Below are 21,250 nucleotides of genomic sequence, written 5' to 3'. Positions count from 1 at the left end.
AACCCTTACGGTAATGTAAAAACAGTAATTATACAGAGTATTATTCATATTATTTATTAAATGACCCATTAAATTGTAATTTATTAACATCTACTCCTACCCCAACCCTCACAGTAGTGTAAAACAGTAATTATACAGAGTATTATTCATATTATTGATTAAATAACCCATTAAATTGTAATTTATTAACACCTACCCCTACCCCAACCCTCACAGTAATGTAAAAACAGTAATTATACAGAGTATTATTCATATTATTGATTAAATAACCCATTAAATTGTAATTTATTAACATCTACTCCTACCCCAACCCTCACAGTAATGTAAAAACAGTAATTATACAGTTAATTATTCATATTATTGATTAAATAACCCATGAAATTGTAATTTATTAACATCTACTCCTACCCCAACCCTTACGGTAATGTAAAAACAGTAATTATACAGAGTATTATTCATATTATTTATTAAATGACCCATTAAATTGTAATTTATTAACATCTACTCCTACCCCAACCCTCACAGTAGTGTAAAACAGTAATTATACAGAGTATTATTCATATTATTGATTAAATAATCCATTAAATTGTAATTTATTAACATCTACCCCTACCTCAACCCTCACAGTAATGTAAAAACAGTAATTATACAGAGTATTATTCATATTATTGATTAAATAACCCATTAAATTGTAATTTATTAACATCTACTCCTACCCCAACCCTCACAGTAATGTAAAAACAGTAATTATACAGAGTATTATACATATTATTCATTAAATAACCCATTAAATTGCATTTTACTAACGTCTACCTCTACCCCAGCCCTCACAGTAATGTAAAAACAGTTAATATACAGAGTATTATTCATATTATTTATTAAATTACTCATTAAGTTGTATTTTATTAACATCTACCCCACCCCAACCCTCACGGTAATGTAAAAACAGTAATTATACAGAGTATTATTCATATTATTTATTAAATTACCCATTAAGTTGCATTTTATTAATGTCTACCTCTACCCCAGTCCTCACAGTAATGTAAAAACAGTAATTATGCAGAGTATTATTCATATTATTTATTAAAATACCCTTTAAATTGTATTTTATTAATGTCTGCCCCAACCCTCACAGCAAAGTAAAAATACTAATTATTGTTGTGCAGTGTCACAAAAATGCTGCTATTATATTGTACGTGCATAGCCGCAGCTGTACCCCTAGACTTTACCTTTGCAATTGGGATTTAATGATTTATTTATAGACCATTGACCCATAAACATTTCCTGCTTGTTATCAAACTATTTCATAACTGTAACAAGAAGCAATTTAATCATATCTTCACATTAACACAGCTATCATCACACAGCTATCACCTTTTTGGATTCTCAGAAGCTGTGAAAATTAAAAATGTAAAACAGGAACTACATTAGGACCGTTGTTATTGTTTACATTCCTCAATATGGTCTATAAAAATGCAGTCGACAACATTGTGCATAGCAATCAATAATTTAATTGTTAACATTAAATAAAATAAAAAAAAACATAATATTGAACATCATTCGATCCCAAAAGTAAACATATATGAACAATTCACAAGAAATATGCATAATTTATTCAAAACTGTAGCTACGAATGCTGATTGCATGGTCAAAAATGCAATAAAACGTATTTAAAAAGGTGTAATTGTTAAACATAACTGTTAATGCAAAAATGGAAATATGCGAAACATTTAAATCAGTGTTCAATTATTGCATAGTTTAAACTGAGTCAAATCCACAATAATCATTCCTGTTGTGATATTATTTGTAAAATGCTGTGTATGAATGTACATTAATGTCAAGTAACGTATTAATACAACATAATGGAAATATTAACATCCTTTTTGAAGGTTAAAGTCTGCATGAAGTCAAAACGTACACTGTATTTAGCTTAGCGCACATTGCTAGTCTTAAGGTGAACAATTTATCAGTGCAAATGAATCCACCCAGCAGGCACAGGACATCAACATGACGTCAGATTGATGATGTACCCCAACGTCATGGGACAATGCATTGTTTGAAAATGAAAATCGGGTTGATGTCAAAATCCAACGTCAGGCCAATGTCAATGTCCAACATCGGACAGGTGTTGCATTTTGGTCACTTTCCAATGCAACCGAAAAACAACCAAATATCAGCATCTAATGATGTTACAGCTTAACGTTGTGTGGACGTTACAACTATGATGTCTATCGGACGTTGGATTTTGGTCATTTTTCAACACAACCTAAAATCAACCAAATATCAACGTCTAATGATGTTACAGCTTAACGTTGTGTGGACGTTACAACTATGACATCTATCAGACGTTGGATTTTGGTCATTTTCCAACACAACCTAAAATCAACCAAATATCAACGTCTAATGATGTTACAGCTTAACGTTGTGTGGACGTTACAACTATGATGTCTATCAGACGTTGGATTTTGGTCATTTTCCAACACAACCTAAAATCAACCAAATATCAACGTCTATTGATGTTACAGCCTAACGTTGTGTGGACGTTACAACTATGACGTCTATCAGACGTTGGATTTTGGTCATTTTCCAACACAACCTAAAATCAACCAAATATCAACGTCTAATGATGTTACAGCTTAACGTTGTGTGGATGTTACAACTATGACATCTATCAGACGTTGGATTTTGGTCATTTTCCAACACAACCTAAAATCAACCAAATATCAACGTCTATTGATGTTACAGCTTAACGTTGTGTGGACGTTACAACTATGACATCTATCAGACGTTGGATTTTGGTCATTTTCCAACATAACCTAAAATCAACCACATATCAACGTCTAATGATGTTACAGCTTGACGTTGTGTGGACGTTACCACTATGACGTCTATCAGACGTTGGATTTTGATTGCCATACCGGATGAATAAATGTCAGTTTTTGATGTCAATATGACATCAAGATGTTGTAACAAGATGTTAGCTCAACGTTGGATTTCGGTCACTTTCCAACGCAACCTAAAAACGACCAAATATCAACGTCATTTCACATTGTAGTTGGACGTCAAAATTACATTGTCCTTAAATGCTGACGACCTAAATCTAACCTAATATTAATGACATTGTGTGTCTGCTGGGCACTGTAAAAATCAGTTTACTTAATCTTTCATCAAAATCTGTTCATTTTATTCCACTCTGGAACGGCAGTCCTTCATCGATGACGTCAGTGTGACGGATTGGGCGAATTATCCTTAGCCACGCCCCTCCAACAGTTTGTTGTGGTTGAAAAATAAAAGGAGGAGCACAAAAAGAAAGCCCCGCCCCCTACTCAATATTCCGTTTCAGTTGGAGAAACATTTCATACCAAAATAAAAGCAACTTCTGGTTCACATTCTGTGAAGTATATAGTTTATAGTAAGCAACATAATATTGTATATAATATATAACATAACATAATACAACATAACATAACATATATAAAATTCACTGACAAAAACTGAAAGGTTCCCATTTATGTAAGGCCATCTGAATGAAATATTTTTCTAATGTTTTACTAATTTTCCAAATTCCAATTTTATATGTTTAAATGTCCATTTATTGGTTAAAATCAATGTAAGTGATCATATAACACGTCCAATTACTTAAAAAAACATGAAACTGAGTCAATACATTTTTTTTTAATTATTACTTACTATAATTGATTTATTATTTAACTATTACAAAAATATTATTTATAAATGTAATGAAATAAATAATTGATGTTTTCAACAGTTCAGTTGAATGTCTGTTGAAACTAATACATGGAAGAATGACTGGGTAATTTACACATTTAATCATTGACCAGCCCTCTCTACTGTACAATAGCATTGAGTAGTTAAATATTTAGTAATCAAACCAGACTTTTATTTTGACAGGTATCTGTGAAGACACTTGAGTTTCCGTGTTTTCCTGATATGTTGATAGTTTGTCATAATGAAATGGTAAAATCAGGTGAAGTGACTCTCAGAGAGACATTAAATCTGTGTGCAGTAAAACTAAACTCATTCCCAGACACTCAGTTCACGCAGACTTCATATTTAAATCATCTGCAGTTTAATAATCAACATTTAAAGAGACAGTTCACCCAAAAATGAAAATTCTGTCACCATTCACTCATCCTCCACTTGTTTCAAACCGGTCTGAGTTTCTTTCTTCTGTTGAACACAAAAGAAGATATTTTGAAGAATGTTAGAGGAAATAAAAAAAACCTCCATTGATTTCCATAGTGTATTTTTCTGTTTTTTTCCAACATTCTTCAAAATATCTTAAAAAAAAAAACATCTTTGGGTGAACAATCCTGTTCATTATTTCAGATACAGAGTTATATTTAGACTTACCAATAGTAAATTCTGTTTTTGCAATGAGAAAAACACCAATATTCAATCAACTTAATTTACCACTGTGTTCAGTCATTAATTAAGTTGAAATAACTTGCTTCATTTAGGTGCAACAAGGTTTTCAAGGTGATCCAATGTTTAGTTTGTTTTTAGTGAGTGTATGATTCATGAAAAACATCATAAACCCTAGAAATGGCTGAAAATATCTCATGGTTGCATTATATTTAAAAACACAATTGCTGAGTCATTTGACAGCAGAAATACCTTCACCCTGGGGAATATGAAATGACGTGGCATGCTCACAATTCTGCAGTTCAAGAGTTCACTGACTTTGATTTTCAGTTTGTTTTGTAGGCATAAGATGGACAAAGTCAATCAAAACCGAAGCTGTTCATCCTGTTTTTTGCCGATAGATCATTATTCAGAGTTATATGACATGATCCAGCATTTGCATGGACTCCATGATGGCCTCGTCCTGAGCACAATAACAAAAAAACACAAAACAAACCAGATATTAAACAGCAGCTCCTAAAATATCAGATTTATCCTATATATTACATCTTCTATATATTCTAATACGTTCTGACTGTAATAAATATAATAATATTATGTTTTCTGTATTTTCATGTATTCATATTTTCCCCATTTATTTCTGCTTTTGCATTGCATTATGGGAGATTGATCTCTCTTCCAACAACTTTTAACCTTGAAAAGTTTCAAACAAAGACTTTTATGAACATTTTTAATATTTATAGTAGTATGTTGTCTGAGTTGGCGTTTTAAAGCTTGTAATAAACTGCCGGTATATTTTTTAATCACATGATAAAAGTCTCTCGTTAACGCCGATAACGACCCACCACTAATTTTTTTACAGTGTAAAGGAGTCCAGTACAATATTGGGACTCTTAAATAATACCATATGACCTGCTCCTGAAATATTATTGCAGATCATGTGAGCATGAGGCTTTTTATTATGTATTATGGCCCATTTCCACTGAATGATACAGTACGGTACGGGTCACCTTTATCAGGCTTGCGTTTCCACTGCCTAAAGGGTACCAAGGGCACATGTAGCCTCTGTTAGAAAGTAATTCCTTCATTGCGAGTTCATAATAGTCTAAAATGTGATGATAATAGTTAATAACATGATAACAGTAAACATTCAGTTTGTTCGTGCTTTAGGTTAGTGAAAGAATCATTCGCTCCATTCGCGCTTCACTCTCCCGTTTGTCCGTTCCTGAAAGGATCGGATGTCAGAAGCTCTTCAATAATCATGCGCACGTTATTATTATCATCTCAAGAAGTTCGGTATTTCAAATATAGGTGCGCGGCGAGCGCATGCAAGCTCTCTGGAGAAAGTGAAACCGCCTTGTAAAACAAAAACGAGATTTTGTTCTTGGCTTTGTGGCTGTTCATCAAGACGATGACAAGGTTTGTCTGAGCTTGGGTCGACCATGGACCATTATTATATGTATATATTATTACGGTGTAATGTCTCGGCTGTGTATTTAAAAATGGTGGATTCTTTGTTTTCATTCTCCGCTTGTGTATGCACGAGTGACGTTTCTCTGTAAACCAATAGTGTTCTGGCTTCACCTTTTGGTACCCTTTTGTCATGCTAGGTACCCTTTGCAAAGGGTGCCCAAAAAGTGGTATAGTACGGCTCGCTATTAGGTACCTTTTGACAGTGAAACGGCCATAAAAGCGTACTGAACTGAACCGAACCGCACCACTCAGTGGAAACGGGCCTTTATTGACTGATAATTGTGGATTTGCACTGTACAAAATGTTGGGTTGCACACAATTCCTTTCTGTTGTCCAAACAAATCAATTGAGTTAACTTAATTGTTTTAACAAATTTAAGTGGATTTAACATAAAACAACCCCCCCCCCCCCCCCCCCCCCATTGTGTTGTTTCAGCTCATTTCAAATAGGTAATTTTGTTTGGACTGTGTAAGTTATGCCTTAAGCGTCTTTATCATCTTATGTTGAAGTCTTATGTTTCAGTCTAAAAAGAGGTCACAGCATTTTTATTTAATAAGCATAAAATATGTAGGAGTCATAATTAGCTTTTGGTGTCGTCCTTGTACCTTTTGACAGGACTCCAGAAACTCCTCCATCGTGACCACGCCGTCATTGTTGCGATCCATTTTCTGCAAACCGAAAAAAACAACAACAATCAGTAAATCATTTACTTGAAACTCACAACGAAAGATATGTGCTGAGCATTAATAATCATCATCATCATCATCATCATCATATTAATATAGTTTAATATGATTAAAATAATAATAAAAATAATAAATAAATTAAGAGAATATACAATTTGTGGTCATACATTAGCTCTCATCTATGACTCAATGTTCTAGAAATGTGATTATTTAACATTATTTAATATAATTATTTATAATAATTATTATTATTATCATTATTATTATTATACAGTTAATATTAAAATAGGAATTACTCGCTATTGCAAAAATACGTCAAGCTTAATTTAATATAATACTAATAATAACAATAGTTATAAAAATATTTATTAATAATAATAATAATAATAATAATAATACAATTAATAATAAAATGAAATATATACATTTTGTAGTTACATTAAAACTCATTACTATTACTAAAATATTATTTATAATAATATCAACAATAAAAATAATGACAATAATAATAATTCACATCAATACAAAAATATTATTATTATTATTATTATTATTATTATTGTTATTATTATTATTATTATTATTATTATTGTTATTATTATTATTATTGTTATTATTGTTATTATTGTTATTATTATTATTATTATTATTGTTATTATTATTATTATTATTATTGTTATTATTATTATTGTTACTATTATTATAATTGTTGTTATTATTTATATTAAAGTTGTTGTTGTTATTATTATTATTATTATTATTATTATTGTTATTATTATTATTATTATTATTATTATTATTATTATTGTTATTATTATTATTATTTCTATTATTATTATTGTTATTATTATTATTATTGTTGTTATTATTATTATTATTGTTATTATTATTATTAATGTTGTTGTTGTTGTTATTATTATTATTATTGTTATTATTATTATTATTATTGTTATTATTATTATTATTATTATTTCTATTATTATTATTATTATTATTGTTGTTATTATTATTATTGTTATTATTATTATTATTATTATTATTATTGTTATTATTATTATTATTAATGTTGTTGTTGTTGTTGTTATTATCATTATTATTATTATTATTATTATTATTATTATTATTGTTATTATTATTATTGTCATTATTATTATTATTATTATTGTTATTATTATTATAATTGTTATTATTATTATTATTAATGTTGTTGTTGTTATTATTATTATTATTATTATTATTATTATTATTGTTATTATTATTATTATTATTGTTATTATTATTATTATTTCTATTATTATTATTATTATTGTTATTATTATTATTTCTATTATTATTATTATTATTATTATTATTATTATTGTTGTTGTTGTTGTTGTTATTATTATAATTATTATTATTATTATTATTGTTATTATTATTATAATTATTATTATTGCTACTACTTCTACCACTATTGTTATTAATATGTGTACCTATTTACATATTTATTTAATTTAGGAGAAAATTCAGTTAATCTAAACATAATTTTGTGATTATATTATTTTGGAATAAAGTGATATAGCAAAAAAAAACAATCATTATAGAAATAATCAATAATCTACTACAATTATGAATATGTTAAAATCAAAAACATTACATTTTAAAATCTTCCAGCATTTCCAGCTCTAAAAATCTCTCTTGTTAAAGAAATGATTGGCAAAACACCTGAAAGAAGCTCTCCACGTGTTCTCTAGGCGCGCTGTCGTTCATGCACGGACACGTGTTCTTCCCCATCATATCATAAATGGACTGCATAATATCATTCATCTCCTAAAACAGACAGAATAACAGCATGAGCACATCCGCAGTGGAGCAGACACACACTGTAAACAGTCTCTGTTAATGAACAGCTTCTGTATTTTGTGATTGACAAGTGTTTATTTATGGTTGTGAATTGCATTATGGGATGTTGATCTCTGCTCTGTCCACTTTTGATGTTGTAAATTCAACTCTGCAGTTTAACAAAGTGACTTTGAGTGATGTTTTACAAGTAATATAACATATAATAAATAATATATAGAGAAATAAGTCTGAAGAAATGTCCTGTAGCGTAATATACAACACCAACACAGATAATATAGCACTGCAGACTATTAACAGTGTGTATAAAAGTCGCTTTTTTGAACTTTTCAAGGTTAAAAGTAGCTGGAAGAAAGATCAAGCTCCCATAATGCAACTCAAAAGCAGAAATAAACAAGGTAAAATGAAAAAACAATCACAAAATATGGAAAACTGCTCATTTACAAATATTTCTTACAATGCAGCTAGTGGCATTAGTGTGGGTGTGGGTGGGTGTTAAACTCGTTACCTCTTTAGTAATGCAGCCGTCTTTATTGAGATCGTACAAACTGAAGGCCCAGGACAGTCTGTCGGTGACTGTGCCACGCAAGATGATTGACAGGCCCACCACAAAATCCTAGAGCCAATCAGAAATAAGAGACCGGTGAGTGTGTGATGTGAACATATTCATTAAGTGACCCTTATGATGTTGTATTTAAATGTCGGAAACTACATTAAGTAGTGAAAAGTTTTCACAGTAGTCCGTATATTCATTCATTCATTTTTACGGCTTAGTCCCATTATTAATCGGGGGTCGCCACAGTAGAATGAACCACCTCCGCAGATTGTTTCATGGTTTTATTTTTATTTCTGCTTTTAAGTTGCATTATGGGAGCTTGACCTCTTTTTCAACAACTGTTAACCTTGAAAAAGTCCCTTTTATGAACATTTTTAATAGTTTGCAATGATATATTGTCTGTGTTGGTGTTGCATATTACGCTACAAAAACCTTGAAACGAACTGCAGCACATTCTCTGTTATTCTACAGACTTATTTCTCTATATATTATTTATTAAGCATTATTTTATTTCATAAACATCAATAATAGTCACTTTGTTAAACTGTAGAGTTGAATTTTCAACATCCAAAGTTGACAGAGCAGAGATCAACATCCCATATTGCAGTGTTTCTCAACCATGTTCCTGAAGGACCACCAGTTCTGCACTTTTTCAATGTCTCCTTAACCAATCACACCTGATTCAGATCATCAGCTCATTAGCAGACACTGAAAGACCTGCAATGGGTGTGACAGACAAAGGAGGCATCCAAAACATGCAGTGCTGGTGGTCCTCCAGCAACGTGGTTGAGAAACACTGCCCTAATGCAATTCACAAGTGTAAATAAATGGAAAAGTAGGGAAACTGTTAATTAGCAGATATTTTATAGCGTTAAAGTTTATTTAAAGCTGTCTGGTGTTTGTTTTGGGTTGTTTTTGCATCAGATATTTGTTTTAAATCTTGTAGGATATGTTTATATGACAATGATGTGCTTAATATCTACTTTGTTTGTGTTTTAAGTCAAGTTTCATGGAATAACAAAAACAGCTGAAAACACTAGCTGTGTTTCAATCCAACCAAATTTTATGCACATTTTGAAACGTCACATAAAAATGCTTAATAAAAACACCAAGATAATAGAAGGCGTCACGGCGGTGCAATGGGTAGCACAATCTTGCCTCACAGCAAGAAGGTTGCTGGTTCAAGCCTCGGCTGGGTCAGTTGGCATTTCTGTGTGGAGTTTGCATGTTCTCCACATGTTGGCGTGGGTTTCCTCCGGGTGCTCTGGTTTCCCCCCACAGTCCAAACACATGCGCTATAGGGGAATTGATGAACTAAACTGTCCGTAGTGTATGTGTGTGAAAGAGTATGGGTGTTTCCCAGTGATGGGTTGCAGCTGGAAGGGCATCCACTACATAAAACATGTGCTAGATAAGTTGGTGGTTCATTCCGCAGTGGCGACCCCAGATTAATAAAGCCGAAAAGAAAATGAATGAATGAATGAACTCAATAGGATAAACTTTACTTTACATTAGGAAAAAAATAAGCATAAACTTCAATGGAAACACATTTACTGAATATATTTCAGTGTGCATCAAAAAACGTGATTTTTTTTTAAACGGATCATTGATCTATGATGGGATGGCATTAATGGACAAACCAGGGGAGCAACACATTTTTAAACATCTAAAATGTTGTTCATCTCAAAGTCTGTCATCAAAGTGGTTCAGTATTATTATTACATTATTATTACCTCCAGTACTTTTAGACGAGCGACTTTACTCATACTTTTACTCTACCTGCACAGTTTCACTATATTATTTGGCAAGTAACAGTATATTTATTTGAGTATGATCTCTTTCCACCTCTGATTAGAATGTGTGTCACTAGTTATGTTTCCATCCACCTATTTTTATGCTCACTTGGTGGAAACGCCAAGATGCGCATCAATTTTAAAAAATGTGCATTAAAAAAAATGTATGCGCATAACTGAGTAGGTGTCACAATCACCAGCAATCTAATCCTGGCAGATCGCTGGTAGCTAATGGACTACCAATCCGTCATTACATGGACTACAATTTCCAGTTATGCACTGCTCACACGCACTTGTTCCAGATTCCGCTGATTGCACACACTCACTGTCAGAGGATCCACAGCACACACACACACACACACACACACACACACACATCTTGTTACACTGTTTGTGAACATTATGACACGTTTTCCTTGCCGATTTTGACCCTTGCCTTGTTTGTTTGTTTATGTTGTCTGCTTCCTGCCTTTTGACCATTCACCTGTGTATTGACCATGACTCTGGATTGCCCGTATACATCTGTTTTCTCCTGTGTTGACTGTTGCATTGCCTGACCATTCTGTTTAATAAACCTGCATTTGGATCCACACTTCTTTGCCAGCGTCCAATCACATTACAGTAGGATAAACTTTTTTTTCAATAGAAAAAGATGCGAATAAACTACAATGGAAACACTTTTACCGAACAAATTCCAGTATGTGCATTAAAAAAAGGTCATGTGATTTTGTTATAAGCGATCATGTGATGATAAAAATGTGAGACAATGGACAAATCAAGTGGCTGAGCACATTGTAAAACATCTGAAATGTTGATTTGGTCATTCTAAAACGCCATAACCATTTCAGTATTAGTGTTATTATATTATTAACTACCTCCAGATCTGTCAAGAGCATCTGTGCTCTGCATCTCACACCTTCTAACACCACCACGCATTCAATGCGTGTCAGGATTGTCCTCTGAGGTGCAAGTCATTTATTAAATAAGGAAAAGATTCACAAAGCTTCTCCTACTGCAGCAAATTCCATTTTTACTGTTGATATTTGGCGCCAGTTAATCAGGAAGTGACGATTTTGTTCTTTTGGATGGAAACAATGGTTCATTTTGAGCATAAATTGTATTCGCATCTTTGGATAGAAACAGGGCTAGTGCATAAAAATCAAACTGACCTCAAAATTCACTGCTCCATTCTTGCGTCTGTCGAAAGCCTCGAACAGGAAATGTGCATACGCACTAGAATCTTCAAAAGAAGAAAACAAAGCATGAAACTTAGCTTGAGAAACTCTGATGAAGAACTGAAATCATTTAAAGGGAACTAACTAACAAATATTCAAGCTCCGTGCACTCACCTCCATGAGGGAAAAAGTGAGAGTAGATTAATTTAAAGGTTTCTTCATTGACTACCCCAGTGGGACAATCCTACAGCACAACAAAATACTGTTTGAAGAAGTACTGGAAACATATTTACAATGTCTTTAGTAACAATAACCTGATTTGAGAAAAGTATCTAAAGGCACAGAGCCCTTGGATTTGTACACGGGGAGAAGTAAAGGTTTGCAAACTATTTAATTTGTACATATGATGGAAAACGCATGACCTGAACTATAATAAGCATTGACCAGAAGCCCCACACCTCACCAACGGGACATGAGCTGTTCGTACAGAAACAAATAAATTAATATGAATTTATCAAAATGCAACAACATTATTGTAATAAATTACAGACAAAAACCATTAGCATCCACAAGAACAGACAATAACTACATTAGCATCCACAAAAGGTGTCAATAACTATAACAATAACTATATTAGCATCCACACCAACAGACGATAACTATAACGATAACTATATTAGCATCCACACCAACAGACGATTACTATAGCGATAACTATATTAGCATCTACACCAACAGACGATAACTATAACAATAACTATATTAGCATCCACACCAACAGACGATTACTATAACGATAACTATATTAGCATCCACACCAACAGACGATTACTATAGCGATAACTATATTAGCATCCACACCAACAGACGATAACTATAACGATAACTATATTAGCATCCACACCAACAGACGATAACTATGGCAATAACTATATTAGCATCCACACCAACAGACGATAACTATAATGATAACTATATTAGCATCTACACCAACAGACGATAACTATAACGATAACTATATTAGCATCCACACCAACAGACGATTACTATAATGATAACTATATTAGTATCCACACCAACAGACGAGGACTATAGCGATAACTATATTAGCATTCACAACAACAGATGATAACTATAGCAATAATAATATAGCATCCACATCGACAGACGATATCTATAACGATAACTATATTAGCATCCACAAAAGGTGTCAATAACTCTAGCGATAACTATATTAGCATCCACACCAACAGACAATTACTATAATTATAACTATATTAGCATCCACATCGACAGACGATTACTATATTAGCATCCACAACAACAGACTTTAACTATAGCGATAACTTTATTAGTATCAACACTAACACACAATAAATAGCGTCCACACCATCACTAATTATATAACTGCATTTTTGTCGACTGTCGTAGTTCCCTATATTTGTAGATTCTGATCGGCTGACAATGTTTTCATTGTTCATCAACAAAACACTGTAAAAGTGATTCTAATGTTATCATTCGTTTCTCCATTGCATTATATTTGGACTGTGGATATATATATATTTCAATTCAATAATAATAAAAAAATTATAAATATATATAAATAAATAAATAAATAAATATATATATATCTCATCATAAACACATTGTTGGATCTTCTTAGCCCAATCTGACCTTATAAAAATTAGTTTCTTACATTTTTGAAACTTCTGTACAGGACTTGTAGCTCTGTTTTGGTGAACTTGGTCAGCTCCATCAGTTTATCCAGACTGTCCGGCCTGTAGCACACAGTAGCGAGCTCAAAATCCTCCTCTATACTATCTATATGACAGATGAAAAGATATAAATAAGCATACAGATCTTTAAAAAACAGCAGTGAATTCATTTAACACGAGAACCACTGTATATAAAAAGAACTGAGTTATATCCAAACACACGCCTGTGACTAAGTCGATCTCTCTCTTTTGTATGCTGTAGTGCTGTATTTATACCATAGTAATTGTAGTGTGTTCAGTGTGAGATGGGAGTCATCTTAAAGTCTTAAAACTGGAAATGGCCATCAGCTTCTGATGAGTCTCCTGTTTTCATTACTGCAGACTAGTTCAGTAAACAGAAAGAAAGAAGAAATGCCCGCATGTGTTTATCGTTTTTCCTTATCGCAAACACAACAGTAATCTGCTAGTGTTTGCTCTGTTTTGGCTTGTTCTGGGTTAATTATTGTGATCTCCTGATTGCAACAGAGAAATACTGGGAGATATCTCTGTAGACTGATGGCATTTCATGCTGTTCAGCCTTATAATCTCAAAATATGAGCAAAATCAGCTGTTTTGTCATCACTTTAGACATTACGCTAGAGAATCATTCAAACACGAGCTCTAAAGTGAAGTAGCAACAGTTCCTGATGTCAGCTGCAGATGTGAATGAACGGCGGAAGAAAGTAGTTCCTCTTACAGAAGTGTTTTGAGACTCTCTTTAATTTTTTTTTTATATACACGATTTTGTCGTCGAACTGTTGTATAAACGCAATATCACACTGTGTGATATAGCTGTATATCGGCACAGATGGGACACTAATGTAACACACTCCTCCCACCAGTGCCGATATACAGCCACATCACACTGCTACTCATGTGATATTGCTCATATATGTGTATGCCTCTATGGCTCCCGATGGCCAGTCCTCCACTACACCAGGCCCGTGCACAGACCCTTAATGAAATGAAAGGCGGGTGGGGTGGGGGGGGGGGGATTCAGGGAAGGGGGTTGGTGTTGGCGGAAGAGGTGCATGTTTGTGATCTTAAAGTGAAGAGTGGGGGCGGGGAGGGGGGGGGTGAATGGAGGCGGAGATCGCAAAGTAAGGGAGGATGTTTGCGATCGCAAAGTGAAGGGAGGTTGCGGGCGCGATTGAGCAAGAGGGGCACCTCAGCCAATGAAGGCAAAGGGGCAGTGGCTCTGGCCACCGGGCCAACCCCTGTGCACGGCCCTGGACAACACCTTGATCCCACATTCATTTCAAAGGAGCGCTACCCTATACTAAAATGGCGTCTCTATTGATGCATTCCTTCCAATAGACAACAATAGCATAGACGATATCTAATGTAAATATCTATGGTTTGGAACCACATCTGTGTCATAAAGTAAATAATGACAATAGTTTCATTTTTAGGTGAACTATCCCTTTAAAAGTAAATAAGTGTAATCATGCAGTAAGAAGAGCGACAGACAGACGGTGACTTGCTTTGTCTGACCGCAGGAGTGGAGTCCACATGACAGCAGGGCAGGAGTTTGAGAAAGCGCTGTTTCATGTTCTTCTTCCTCTGGCCGGAGGGAGGATTACCTGCGCACATCACAAAGAACATGGGGAAACTGCTTAGCCATGCAAAAGCACTTTGTAAATCATTTAAATTGTATTACAAGGACACAAAACGTCTCGCCAAATGGTGGTCAGTCACAGTCGGTCGGCACAGTTTGCTGCTTCGATTCAAGACATGAATGGGATCATCGAGTTTGAAGAACGGACTCAAATAAATGCATGAATATTTTATTTTGGTGAGTTTAAATAAGAGATCACTTTAGTTAAACATGCTAAAATAAGTGCAGCTACAATGGAGTGTTGTTCAGAAGCTTAACCAAGCACCTTAATAGTGGTAAACAGCAAGTTTACGTGCTGACAGCTGAACAAACTTGATGTCAAGGTGAAATTCTGGGAAAAAAAAGACAAACTTTAAATATAAACTTACAATTCAGTCAGAAAATATGATAATCATTCCTACAAAAAGTGAGAATTGTAAAGTATAAACTGGCAATGAGGGCGACCCAGTGGCTTAACACTGTCGCCTCACTGCAAGAAGGTCCCTGGTTCGAGCCTCGGCTGGGTCAGTTGGCGTTTCTGTGAGCAGTCTGCATGTTCTCTCTGTGTTCGCGTGGGTTTCCTCCGGGTGCTCCCGTTTCCCCCACAGTCGAAACACATGGGCTATAAAGGAATTGGGTAAGCTAAACTGTCCGTAGTGTATGAGTGTGAATGGGTGTGTATGGGTGTTTCCCAGTACTGGGTTGCAGCTGGAAGGGCATCTGCTGCGTAAAACATGTGCTGGATAAGTTGGCGGTTCATTCCGCTGTGGCGACCTCAGATTAATAAAGGGACTAAGCTGAAAATAAAATGAATGATTGAATGAAACTGAGAATGTCAAAGAAAAAAGAGAATTGCGAGATGTAAACTGGGAAATCTAATAAAAGAAATACAAATTTGACTAAAAGATCAGAACTGTAAGCTGTGAACACAAAAATGCAGAGTTTGGAGATTTATATCTGCGAGAAAATAAATAAAAAGAGCGGAGCTGCTGCAAAATAACGAATAAAAAGAGTGAGGCCATGGTCAAATAAATTATTAAATGAAAAAGTGAGACTGCTGAGAGTGCAAGCAGCTAGGGACACCGACCCTCGTGGCCAAAAAACGGACCGGCCCACCGGGAATTCTCCCGATCCTCCCGATTAGCCAATCCGTGCCTGAATATATGTGTCCTTATAGTGTTTTTAGCAGCGTGGGACACATATATGACAGTCAACATCTCAAACAAATGTGTTTTGGTGTTTCGTGACCCTTTAAAATACATTTATTAACACTCTTAAAATATTCAAACTCTAAATTCACAGACGTTATTTTTGACACATTATTTAAAATATGTGGCTAAGAATTAGCTATTAACTTGTTTTTTAGGGGGTGGGGGGGGTTGGGGGTTGGTGGGACCAGTGAAAATTTTAGCAGGGCAAGTAAAAATCTGAACCACTGGGCCGACTGAAAAAACCCTTTTGGATTGAACCCTGCTTCTTCTTCTGGTTTTGTTTTTCAGTTTATTGCTGCAATACTTCAATGTAGGCATTTAGCTCCGCCCTCTTTTGAAAAGTCACCGAAACGCCACAATTACAATTAAAGCCTAATAGGGGCAGTTTCAAAGAATTATAAAACATTACTTGAGTGGTATTATGAGCTGAAACTTTACATACACAATTACAATTACATCCAAAGATGCTTCTCCTTCATTCACTGTTGGTGAATGTAGCCCTGGCCAGGAAGAGTTGATGTCATCAGGCGCTACACAAACTCTAGGGACATCAGAAACTTATCTTACATCTTATAAACGAGGCATTAAAGATCCCCTTTAAATGTTGATTTCCAGTAGTGCCTCAGCCAAATGAGACTAGATTGACTCTTAACTGAAAACATTAAGGTTATTCGTTTCTCAGCCTCATTTGGCCTGGTGTGAAGGAGTATTGACAGACATGAAGGAGCTCCTGAAGGTGAAAACAAGACGGAGGCAACAACAAAACTGGCTAGCTGAGCTGAATCCTTAAAAAGGCTGAAGAGGTGATTCAAAATCCTTAAAGGAGCACTACACTTTGCTCATTTTACAACTCCTATAGAGTTAAACAGTTTAGTTTTACCATTTTTTTATCCATTCAGCCGATCTCTGAGTGTTGCGGGCGAGTGTATCTGTCTGCGGACTGCAAAAGAGAGGCATAACATTAAGGGGGAGTAACTTGTACTAAGTTAGAGAGGTGTAACTTGCAGTTATCGAGATCCCATTGAACCATACGAGATGTCCAAACGAGATGTTGTTGGCAAGATGGCGGAAATACTTAATGGAGAACATTTTCAGCAACTCCACTCGCTGAATCTTCAGCCATTTTGTCATGCCAGTTAGCCTACTCGGGGTCGCCCCCTGTGGTCACAAATAACAGTACAACAGCAAGCGCGTCAAGTATGAAAGCCTCCGCAACTCGCAGCTGTATGTTAATAACTGTAATGATTGTGATTAGGGTTGTGGTAGGTATAGATGTTAATAACTGATGGTTACGGTTTAGAGTAAGTGTAGACGTCAATAACTATGATGGTTGGGTTTAGGGTTGTGGTAGGTATAGATGTTAATAACTGATGGTTAAGGTTTGGAGTAAGTGTAGACAATAATAACTGTAATGATTGTGATTAGGGTTGTGGTAGGTATAGATGTTAATAACTGATGGTTAAGGTTTGGAGTGAGTGTAGACGTAAATAACTATGATGGTTGGGTTTAGGGTTGCGGTAGGTGCAAATTATGCCTCTACTACAAGTTACGCTCCCTTTATGTTGCGTCCTGTCTTGCAGTCTGCAGACAGACACTTCTCCTGGTGGGGGCATTTTTAGCGTAGCTTAGCATCAATCATTGAATTAGATTAGACCACTAGCACCTTACTCTCGAAACTCTTTGGTCAATTTTTGAGTGAGATGCTAATAGTCTAATTATGGAGCTAATAATATGCCAAAACAATCTGAATATGAAGTGTGTTAATTTGAATTATTGACAATTGTAATTTAATAAATGTGAATTCATACATGCCGTCAAAATAGTTTTTAATTTGAAGTTCTTATTAACTTTCATAACTTGAATATTGAACATCTGAAATGTAGGACAACTGAATTTTTCAAGGTTGATTTTTTTATAAACGTATTTTCAAACTTCTGAACTTGTTCTGAACTCCTAGACTGCAGATATTGGGTTTATAAAAATAGTTTCAGGTTTTCAAGATGAAGAAATTCAGAACATCAAATTCAATATTCTAAAACTCAAAACCAGAAATTCAGATTCAGCAGAAAGTAGGTCAGGGGTCATCAACAGGGAAGAGTAAACATATGTAAATATATGAATCTGGATCACTGGAGCATGTATTACACAAACTACTGAAAATAGCTGACCCCGATAGTCAGTTTGCTGAAGAATAGGGTATATGCCTAGCTAGTGTTGTTGACATACTGATAAACTTCCGGTGACCTGTTATTGTGTATTTTTTCCCATGTTATACGGTTCCTTTTACAGCATCGATGTTGTAATGTAATTAAAATACAATCAGTTAAATAAACTTTGGCATTCATTTAGCTGTTCAAGCGTAAAACGAGACAAAAAGCCGTTTACTCGCACGCACCCGTCAGAATCAGCAGGCTAGCGCAGAAGCTCCATTGAATATACTGGGGTAAAATAAATGCTCATATTATAAAGACATGACGGGGGAAATGTTATTGAATGCAGAGCTTCTTGTACAATCTGAGACCCACTTTATATCAGATATCACTCAGACAGTGGAGATCGCTCATTTTTAAAGAAAACAGACCTTAAATGCGCCGATTTTTGCATTGGCATACAGTTCACCGGAAACGATTAACCCAGGCTACTGGCAAGTCCTATTAGCATGCTTCGGCATATACCCTATTGTGTCTTCACATACACCAGTAAACTCACGCAGCTCAGTGATTGGCCAAAATGTTTAGTTTGACTTTTCGGTGATCATTTACGCTTCCCTGTTGATGACCCCTGACCTACTTTCTGCTGAATCTGAATTTCCCGATCTGAATTTCTGGTTTTGAGTTTTAGAATATCGAATTTGATGTTCTGAATTTCTTCATCTTGAAAACCTGAAACTATTTTTATAAACCCAATTTCTGCAGTCTTACATTTCAGATGTTCAACATTCAAGTTATGAAATTCAAATTCAAAATAAGAAATTCTAATTTAAAAAATACAAAAATTCTGATTTATTAAATTACAACTGTCATTTAAACGAATACAATTCAAAATTCAGATTGTTTTGGCATATTATTAGCTCCATATCTAATCTGATTCAATGATTGATGCTAAGCTAAGCTTAAAGTGCTCCCACCAGACAAGAAAATCAACAGAATAGACTCAAATGTGGTAAAACTGAACTCAAGGGGAGTTGTAAAATGAGGCTATTTTCAAATAAAGTGAAGCATTCCTTTAAAAGAAAGAGTATAATCAGATATAGACTTAATTAAAGCACTAGATTAACTATATTGCACTTTATTATCAACAGTGGAAAAGGCAGTTGTTCCACTTCTCAGTAATGGCTGCATTGACATGTTTTAGCTGGCTGTGGCACAGCTGCGACACTGACAAAGACAAAGTCTGACTATAAAATGAAACGTTATAAATTATTCAAGCAACGTTATAAAGCTTTGTTATGACAAGATATGAGGTAAAGCATGAAAAGGGTCGAGTGGTTTATTTAGACTTGTGTTTAGCTCATCTGCTCAAAGTTTGATTAGTTAAATGGTTGGTTAACTAGTTACTTTAGGTGTTTACTTGTGATTCATTCATTCATTCATTCATACACAGCGGATGCCATTCCAGCTGCAACCCAGTACTGGGAAACATCCATACACACTCATTCACACACACACACACACACACACACGCACACACACACACACACACACAGTACGGCCAATTTAGCTTAATCAATTCCCCTATAGCGCGTGTCCTTTGGACTGTGGGGACTGTTTGGACCAGGAGGAAACCCACGCTAACACGAGGAGAACATGCAGAAATGCCAACTGAACCAGCTGGGACTCAAACCAGCGACCTTCTTGCCTTGAGGTGACCGTGTCGCCCCTGTTTACTTGTGATTTCACCTCAAATTTACAAACCAATAACTTTAATCTCGATATAATAAGCTTAAAACAGTATACTATGTACATTTATACAATGTACAGTATACAAAGCAAATATAAAAGAATAAGCTGATCCCAAATCAGCTATTTATTCAATTTTACTCAAATATAATATACTATATAATATAATTTCCCTCATTAACAAGTAAAATACAATGTTATAATCATAATTCAGTGAATAAAATCACAAGTCGGACAATAATCGATGAAGAAAGGAAATAAATATACATTGTTTAAATATACAAATGTAAACATACATGTTAGGCGTGTGCAAAACTAGATACCGAGAACAGCCTATATTTGAATATTACCATAGGTTATTGCTAATATATTCTACATATAGCCTAAATTGTGTCATGTTCAGGTAATTTAAGTAAAAACCTAACCAGCATACAACAAAAAACACACTGAAACGCCATTCAGACACGTTTGGTATCAAAAAATATTAATAATTACACCAAAAGATCACTTAACTTTACACACAAACGTATGAAAATACATAACACGTTGTCACTATAATGTACGTCGTATTAAGTGCACTTACCAGTGAGCAGGTCATTGGATCCGTCACATTCTCCAGAAGTATTGAAACTCTCATCTCTGGATTTCACCTTCATTTTGTCTTCGCGCAAAACAAAAAAAACCCCAGTCAGATACAACAGCCTACATTTAATCCCTTTATAGTGTTAAATAATATTGAGTTATCCGTCTATAAAGCCAGCGAATGTTAAGTGTGAGGCTTTGGAGTGCGAATAATGTTGTTACACTTCCATTAGAAAGTTCCCGTCGATCTGCGTGCAGGAGTTATGAGTTCGCTCCGGTGTCCGGTTCATTGATGCGGT

At 34.5% G+C, this 21,250-nt stretch overlaps 1 protein-coding gene across 1 annotated transcript; it reads right to left on the bottom strand.

Annotated features, from left to right (window-relative positions):
• Positions 1–4,330: 4,330 nt before the first annotated feature.
• On the bottom strand, positions 4,331–21,031 carry kcnip2 (Kv channel interacting protein 2). Its single transcript, XM_056447901.1, has 9 exons — positions 20,953–21,031; positions 15,129–15,245; positions 13,605–13,729; positions 12,083–12,152; positions 11,903–11,973; positions 8,893–9,000; positions 8,250–8,354; positions 6,465–6,527; positions 4,331–4,849 (listed from the first exon to the last, which is right to left on the bottom strand). The coding sequence occupies exons 1-9, from the start codon at positions 21,023–21,025 to the stop codon at positions 4,802–4,804; spliced, it is 780 nt and encodes a 259-aa protein (XP_056303876.1). The 5' UTR covers positions 21,026–21,031; the 3' UTR covers positions 4,331–4,801.
• Positions 21,032–21,250: the final 219 nt, after the last annotated feature.

This window comes from Danio aesculapii, chromosome 22 (genome assembly GCF_903798145.1).
Source record: "Danio aesculapii chromosome 22, fDanAes4.1, whole genome shotgun sequence".
NCBI classification, from domain to species: Eukaryota; Metazoa; Chordata; class Actinopteri; order Cypriniformes; family Danionidae; genus Danio; species Danio aesculapii.
This window is presented reverse-complemented; position numbering and strand designations above follow the sequence as displayed.